The sequence below is a fragment of the Salmo trutta genome, chromosome 12 (genome assembly GCF_901001165.1).
Source record: "Salmo trutta chromosome 12, fSalTru1.1, whole genome shotgun sequence".
NCBI classification, from domain to species: Eukaryota; Metazoa; Chordata; class Actinopteri; order Salmoniformes; family Salmonidae; genus Salmo; species Salmo trutta.
In genome coordinates this window covers 49,289,015-49,297,823 of record NC_042968.1, presented here as the reverse complement: position 1 = coordinate 49,297,823, position 8,809 = coordinate 49,289,015, and the positions used below count along the sequence as shown (strand labels likewise).

Sequence of the window (8,809 nt, the reverse complement as noted above, 5' to 3'; positions counted from 1 at the left end):
AGACCGAGAGACAGACAGACAGACAGACCGAGATACAGACAGACAGACAGACAGACCGAGAGACAGACAGATAGAAAGACCGAGAGACAGACAGACAGACAGACAGACAGAGAGACAGACAGACAGACAGACCGAGAGACAGACAGACAGACAGACCAAGAGACAGACAGACAGACAGACCGAGAGACAGACAGACAGACAGACCAAGAGACAGACAGACAGACAGACCGAGAGACAGACAGACAGACAGACCGAGAGACAGACAGACAGACAGACAGACAGACAGACAGACCGAGAGACAGACAGACAGACAGACAGACCGAGAGACAGACAGACAGACCGAGAGACAGACAGACAGACCGAGAGACAGACAGACCGAGAGACAGACAGACAGACCGAGAGACAGACAGACAGACCGAGAGACAGACAGACAGACCGAGAGACAGACAGACAGACCGAGAGACAGACAGACAGACCGAGAGACAGACAGACAGACAGACAGAGAGACCGACAGACAGACAGACAGAGAGACCGACAGACAGACAGAGAGAGAGACCGACAGACAGACAGACAGACCGAGAGACAGACGGACAGACAGACCGATAGACAGACAGACAGAACGAGAGACAGACGGACAGACAGACCGAGAGACAGACAGACAGACCGAGAGACAGACAGACAGACTGAGCGGTAATGTGGCATGGTGGTAATGTGGTATGGTGGTAATGTGGTATGGTGGTAATGTGGTATGGTGGTAATGTGGTATGGTGGTAATATGGTATGGTGGTAATATGGTATGGTGGTAATATGGTATGGTGAGATCCCTCAGTATGGTGGTAATGTGGTAATGTGGTATGGTGATAATATGGTATGGTGATAATGTGGTATGGTGATAATGTGGTATGGTGGTAATGTGGTATGGTGATAATGTGGTATGGTGATAATGTGGTATGGTGGTAATGTGGTATGGTGGTAATGTGGTATGGTGGTAATGTGGTATGGTGGTAATGTGGTATGGTGGTAATATGGTATGGTGGTAATATGGTATGGTGGTAATGTTGTATGGTGGTAATGTGGTATGGTGGTAATGTGGTATGGTGGTAATATGGTATGGTGATAATATGTTATGGTGATAATATGGTATAGTGAGGTCCCTCAGTATGGTGGTAATGTGGTTATGTGGTATGGTGATAATATGGTATGGTGATAATGTGGTAATGTGGTATGGTGGTAATGTGGTATGGTGGTAATGTGGTAATATGGTATGGTGGTAATGTGGTATGGTGGTAATGTGGTATGGTGGTAATACGGTATCGTGGTAATACGGTATGGTGGTAATATGGTATGGTGAGGCCCCTAAGTATGGTGGTAATGTGGTATGGTGGTAATATGGTATGGTGGTAATATGGTATGGTGATGTCCCTAAGTATGGTGGAAATGTAATGTGGTATGGTGGTAATATGGTATGGTGGTAATATGGTATGGTAATAATGTGGTATGGTGATAATATGGTATGGTGAGGCCCCTAAGTATGGTGGTAATGTGGTATGGTGGTAATGTGGTATGGTGACAATGTGGTATGGTGATAATGTTGTATGGTGGTAATGTGGTAATATGGTATGGTGGTAATGCGGTAATATGGTATGGTGGTAATGCGGTATGGTGGTAATACGGTATGGTGGTAATACGGTATGGTGGTAATATGGTATGGTGAGGTCCCTCAGTATGGTGGTAATATGGTATGGTGGTAATATGTTATGGTGGTAATATGTTATGGTGGTAATATGGTATGGTGGTAATATGGTATAGTGGTAATATGGTATGGTGAGGCCCCTAAGTATGGTGGTAATGTGGTATGGTGGTAATGTGGTATGGTGGTAATACGGTATGGTGGTAATGTGGTATGGTGGTAATACGGTATGGTGGCAATATAGTATGGTGATAATATGGTATGGTGAGAACCCTAAGTATGGTGGTAATGTGGTATGGTGGTAATATGGTATGGTGGTAATGTGGTATGGTGATAATGTGGTATGGTGAAAATGTGGTATGGTGATAATGTTGTATGGTGGTAATGTGGTAATATGGTATGGTGGTAATGCGGTAATATGGTATGGTGGTAATGCGGTATGGTGGTAATACGGTATGGTGGTAATATGGTATGGTGGTAATATGGTATGGTGAGGTCCCTCAGTATGGTGGTAATATGGTATGGTGATAATATGTTATGGTGGTAATATGTTATGGTGGTAATATGGTATGGTGGTAATGTGGTATGGTGGTAATATGGTATGGTGGTAATGTGGTATGGTGAGGTCCCTAAGTATGGTGGTAATGTGGTATGGTGGTAATATGGTAATGTGGTAATATGGAATGGTGGTAATATGGTATGGTGAGGTCCCTAAGTATGGTGGTAATGTGGTATGGTGGTAATGTGGTATGGTGGTAATATGGTATGGTGATAATATGGTATGGTGATAATGTGGTATGGTGATAATGTGGTATGGTGATAATGTGGTAATGTGGTATAGTGATATGGTGGTAATGTGGTATGGTGGTAATATGGTATGGTGGTAATATGGTATGGTGGTAATGTGGTATGGTGGTAATGTGGTATGGTGATATGGTGGTAATGTGGTCATGTGGTATGGTGGTAATATGGTATGGTGATAATATGGTATGGTGAGGTCCCTCAGTATGGTGGTAATGTGGTATGGTGGTAATGTGGTATGTGGTAATATGGTATGGTGATAATATGGTATGGTGAGGTCCCTCAGTATGGTGATAATGTGGCATGGTGGTAATGTGGCATGGTGGTAATGTGGCATGGTGGTAAAGTGGTATGGTGGTATGGTGGTAATATGGTATGGTGATAATATGGTATGGTGAGGTCCCTCAGTATGGTGGTAATGTGGTATGGTGATAATATGGTATGGTGGTAATGTGGTACGGTTATAATGTGGTATAGTGGTAATGCGGTAATGTGGCATGGTGGTAATGTGGTATGGTGGTAATGTGGTATGGTGGTAATGTGGTATGGTGGTAATGTGGTATGGTGGTAATGTGGTATGGTGGTAATATGGTATGGTGAGATCCCTCAGTATGGTGGTAATGTGGTATGGTGATAATGTGGTATGGTGGTAATGTGGTATGGTGATAATGTGGTATGGTGATAATGTGGTATGGTGATAATGTGGTATGGTGGTAATGTGGTATGGTGATAATGTGGTATGGTGGTAATGTGGTATGGTGGTAATACGGTATGGTGGTAATACGGTATGGTGGTAATATGGTATGGTGGTAATGTGGTATTGTGGTAATATGGTATGGTGGTAATATGGTATGGTGAGGCCCCTAAGTATGGTGGTAATGTGGTATGGTGGTAATGTGGTATGGTGAAAATATGGTATGGTGGTAATGTGGTATGGTGGTAATATGGTATGGTGGTAATATGGTATGGTGGTAATATGGTATGGTGGTAATATGTTATGGTGAGGTCCCTCAGTATGGTGGTAATATGGTATGGTGATAATATGTTATGGTGGTAATGTGGTATGGTGATAATATGGTATGGTGAGGCCCCTAAGTATGGTGGTAATGTGGTATGGTGGTAATGTGGTATGGTGGTAGTACAGTATGGTGGTAATACAGTATGGTGGTAATACGGTATGGTGGTAATACGGTATGGTGGTAATGTGGTATGGTGGTAATATGGTATAGTGGTAATATGGTATGGTGATAATATGGTATGGTGAGGCCCCTAAGTATGGTGGTAATGTGGTATGGTGGTATTGTGGTATGGTGGTAATATGGTATGGTGGTAATATGGTATGGTGAGGTCCCTAAGTATGGTGGTAATGTGGTATGGTGGTAATGTGGTATGGTGGTAATGTGGTATGGTGATAATATGGTATGGTGGTAATGTGGTATGGTGGTAATGTGGTATGGTGATAATATGGTATGGTGATAATATGGTATGGTGGTAATGTGGTATGGTGGTAATATGGTATGGTGGTAATATGGTATGGTGGTAATATGGTATGGTGAGGTCCCTCAGTATGGTGGTAATATGGTATGGTGATAATATGTTATGGTGGTAATATGTTATGGTGGTAATGTGGTATGGTGGTAATATGGTATAGTGGTAATGTGGTATGGTGATAATATGGTATGGTGAGGCCCCTAAGTATGGTGGTAATGTGGTATGGTGGTAATGTGGTAATGTGGTATGGTGGTAATGTGGTATGGTGGTAATGTGGTATGGTGGTAATGTGGTATGGTGGTAATGTGGTATGGTGGTAATGTGGTATGGTGGTAATGTGGTATGGTGATAATGTGGTATGGTGGTAATATGGTATGGTGGTAATATGGTATGGTGAGGCCCCTAAGTATGGTGGTAATGTGGTATGGTGGTAATGTGGTATGGTGGTAATATGGTATGGTGAGGTCCCTAAGTATGGTGGTAATGTGGTATGGTGGTAATGTGGTATGGTGATAATATGGTATGGTGAGGTCCCTCAGTATGGTGGTAATATGGTATGGTGATAATATGTTATGGTGGTAATGTGGTATGGTGGTAATATGGTATGGTGAGGTCCCTCAGTATGGTGGTAATATGGTATGGTGATAATATGTTATGGTGGTAATATGGTATGATGATAATATGGTATGGTGATAATGTGGTATAGTGGTAATGTGGTATAGTGATAATGTGGTATAGTGGTAATGTGGTATAGTGATAATGTGGTATATGGTCCCTCAGAAAGAAGCTGGTTAAACAACACATGATGACATTAACAGGCCAACAGGCTACCGTCTCTGGGTGAGTGAGAGGGTAAGATAGAGAGATAGTGTGTGTGTGTCTGAGTGAGAGTGTGTGTGTGTGTGTGTGTCTTAGTAAGTGTGTCTGAGTAAGTGTGTGTGTGCGTGTCTGAGTAAGTGTGTGTGTGTGTGTGTTAGTGTCTGAGTCAGACTCCCACTCCTTTGCCACAGCAGGACCAACCTTCTTTGGTGCCCACGGTGTTGAAGTACCCAGCAGAGAATCCCCCAGTGAAGGCTCCATGGAACCTCAGGTAGCGTCCCTTCTCATCCTTCACGGTCTGCTCGTGTAGCGGGATAGGCTTCCTCAGAGGCTCATCTACACACGTGATCCAAAACATCAGCAGCCATGATATTGTAGAGTAAAACTTTCTACTAGGAAAGTAGCTGGTTAGGAAATACACCCCTTTTTTTGTTGGAAGCACTAGACAAAACAAGTGACATCAAAACTACAACACAATACCTTACTACATCTCTTGATTTCTGTAGACCAGAACCAGGTCGATCAAAAAGAGAAATTATTGACCAAATAGGGTCGACGAACTACCTGTTTGCTTAGTGTCATTGTCCCCATGTCAGAAGTAGGTCGACGAGCTACCTGTTTATTGTCCCCATGTCAAAAGTAGGTCGACGAGCTACCTGTTTGCTTCGTGGCATTTTCCCCATGTCAGAAGTAGGTCGACGAGCTACCCGTTTGCTTCGTGGCATTTTCCCCATGTCAGAAGTAGGTCGACGAGCTTCCTGTTTATTGTCCCCATGTCAAAAGTAGGTCGACGAGCTACCTGTTTGCTTCGTGGCATTTTCCCCATGTCAGAAGTAGGTATACGAGCTACCTGTTTGCTTCGTGGCATTTTCCCCATGTCAAAAGGTATATCCATAATCATTACACAGTTGTTACTAAAAATCGGGCATCATTTACATTACCGAGAAGTTTCCAAGAAAGTATTAACCCTACATGGATGTCAATGATGTGTTCTCGCCAGAGACAGAAGTGGAAGCGACCAGCCCACAATCTGCAGCCGAATGCTTCTCTGATAGCGTCTGGCTCCAGCAGCCATGTGCTGCCCTGAGTGAACAGGGAGTACAGGAGGGAACTAGCTAGTTAGCTTGTGTGTATTAGCTAGCTGCACAAGCAACAGTGGTTAACATAACACGCTCTACCAGAGCTAGTGAGCAGACTGATACTCACCTAGCACACTGATGCCCTGGACCAGAGCTAGCGAGCACACTGGTGCCCTGGACCAGAGCTAGCGAGCACACTGGTGCCCTGGACCAGAGCTAGCGAGCACACTGGTGCCCTGGACCAGAGCTAGCGAGCACACTGGTGCCCTGGACCAGAGCTAGCGAGCACACTGGTGCCCTGGACCAGAGCTAGTGGATCTGTTGGGGGTGGTACGGGAATTGGATGGGGTCCAGGGTGCTAGGAACGCATTTCATGGCTACAGAAGTGAGTGCTACGGAGCGATAGTCATTTAGACAGGTCACCTTGGTGTTCTTGGGCACAGGGACTATTGGTGTTCTCCTTGAAACATGTAGATATTACAGACTGAGTCAGAGCAGGGGAGGTTGAAAATGGAAAATTACGGAGAGAGAGAGAAAAATCACACAGTCGTCCAGGGTTGCATTTAAAAACTGAATTTAAGACTATATTTTGCGCACTGCTCGTTAATGTAAATGATGCCCAAATAATAGTTACAGGTCTACCGATTATGGATAACCTTCCGACGTGGGGAAAGTGTCGCTAAACAGCAGGTACAGACATGGCAGCGAGGCAAGTGATTAGAGCTCGTTTAATGAATGAATGAATGAATGAATAAGGTTTTAGTTTGAGACGTGGTGTTACTGTTATGATAACTGTACATACAAGTTATCAGCTGTAAACATGACAGCGAACGAACCCTGTCTGTTGGGCTAAACGAAATAACATGGCTAACATAGTTTAGCTAAAAGAGACGTGGAGACGTTTACTAGCAGCTCGTAAACACCACGTTGATCATTATTTCCCTCACAATAACTATGAAATGACATGTATTAATGTCATATACCAAATTTAAAACGAAACGTTACCTTCTTCTAGCGGTTCTAATGGGGTTCCGAAAGTAACAAAATCACCGTCACTGTCGGACGCCATGTTTACTATAACTACGGAAAACCGTTCCGTTCAATTTCACACGCAGGCGCAATCAAATTGCGAACAGCTTATTCAAACGTCAACTGAGTTTTACTCACTGGTCCACTGCCTATTGAATTTGGTAATAAATGAACTGAAATGTTCCTGGAACTAATGTATTAATCGGTAGAAGAGTTGTTTTGTTCGATATATTCGAGCTATGATCCTGTAATTAGAATGAAATCAGCATTCAGCTACATTTGTAGGTTTTCCTAAGTTTGAGTGACATCTTGTGGTAACATTGCAAGCAGTGTGTGTATGTGTGTGTGTGTGTGTGTGAGAGAGAGAGAGCTGGCGTGTGTGTATGAAAGAAAAGCCAGAGAGACAGAGTTAGTGTGTGTGTGTGTGTGTGTGTGTGTGTGTGTGTGTGTGTGTGTGTGTGTGTGTGTGTGTGTGTGTGTATATATATATGTGTGTGTGTGTGAGAGAGAGAGAGAGAGAGAGAGAGAGAGAGAGCTGGCGTGTGTGTGTAGTGTGTATGAAAGAAAGACCAGAGAGCCTGAGTCAGTGTGTGTGTGTGTGTGTGTGTGTGTGTGTGTGTGTGTGTGTGTGTGTGTGTGTGTGTGTGTGTGTGTGTGTGTGTGTGTGTGTGTGTGTGTGTGTGTGTGTGTGTGTGTGTGTGTGTGAGAGAGAGAGCTGGCGTGTGTGTAGTGTGTATGAAAGAAAGACCAGAGAGCCTGAGTCCGTGTGTGGGTGTGTGTGTGTGTGTGTGTGGGTGTGTGTGAGAGAGAGAGAGAGAGAGAGAGAGAGAGAGAGCTGGCGTGTGTGTGTAGTGTGTATGAAAGAAAGACCAGAGAGCCTGAGTCAGTGTGTGGGTGGATAAGCTGCTACCATCTCATGGAATGAAATGAACGATTTAATTCCTCCAGCATGCTGAAGAGCAAAGCAGTGGCTATCAAATGTCCAGCCAGAGAGCAAAATCCTCTGTCATTTGTTTTCTTTGACCGCCAAATCATTGACATTCCCTCTGTTCTATATAAAAGCAGATACTGTCTTACAAAGAGCAAACTGTCTCCGTCAGCAGAAACCCATCCAGAATAAGACTCCAAAAAGGCCCCTGGACACTGAATAAAACCTAATCCTCCATTCTCTCTGAAAACACAAACCTCCTCCCCTCTAAATGTTAACGCTCTGTCTGTAGGGGGTAACCATGACCCTAACTGCCCTGTAAGACACTCAGGGAGATAGCCATGACCCTAACTGCCCTGTAAGACACTCAGGGAGACAGCCATGACCCTAACTGCCCTGTAAGACACTCAGGGAGATAGCCATGACCCTAACTGCCCTGTAAGACACTCAGGGAGACAGCCATGACCCTAACTGCCCTGTAAGACACTCAGGGAGATAGCCATGACCCTAACTGCCTTGTAAGACACTCAGGAGATAGCCATGACACTAACTGCCCTGTAACGCACTCAGGGAGACAGCCATGACCCTAACTGCCCTGTAAGACACTCAGGAGATAGCCATGACACTAACTGCCCTGTAACGCACTCAGGGAGATAGCCAGCATCCCAAAGGGCACCCTATTATCTATTTAGTGCACTATATCAGCCCCTTGTATGCATTCAGGTCATTTCTCTCAAACCTGCATGTTTTACTACTATGCCCTCTACGCTGTGTCCAGATGCCCTGGAGTTGGTTCTGGACCCCACCATGACACAGAGAGAGAGTGAGAGGGATGAGTTTGTCCGTTGCTGCTCTCCTCTACAAGCCCAGCTACTTCTCTCTGTCTTGTCTTATCACCAGGAAACCAGATCAGGAGGGAGGTAAACTGACAGTTCCAGGGTCAGTAGCTATATACAGGGACAGTTCCAGGGT

The 8,809-nt window shown here is 44.5% G+C and overlaps 1 protein-coding gene across 2 annotated transcripts in view; it reads right to left on the bottom strand.

Moving 5' to 3' along the window:
• The window catches only part of LOC115203721 (G patch domain-containing protein 1-like), a 12,089-nt gene extending 5,118 nt beyond the window's left edge, over positions 1 to 6,971 (bottom strand). For both annotated transcript variants that reach the window (XM_029768651.1, XM_029768652.1), the window contains exons 1-2: positions 6,886 to 6,971; positions 5,003 to 5,137 (exon numbers count right to left, since the gene is read on the bottom strand). In XM_029768651.1, the coding sequence (XP_029624511.1) occupies positions 5,003 to 5,062 (60 nt within the window). In that variant the 5' untranslated portion in view covers positions 5,063 to 5,137; positions 6,886 to 6,971. The remainder of the gene's footprint in view (positions 1 to 5,002; positions 5,138 to 6,885) is intronic.
• Positions 6,972 to 8,809: the final 1,838 nt, after the last annotated feature.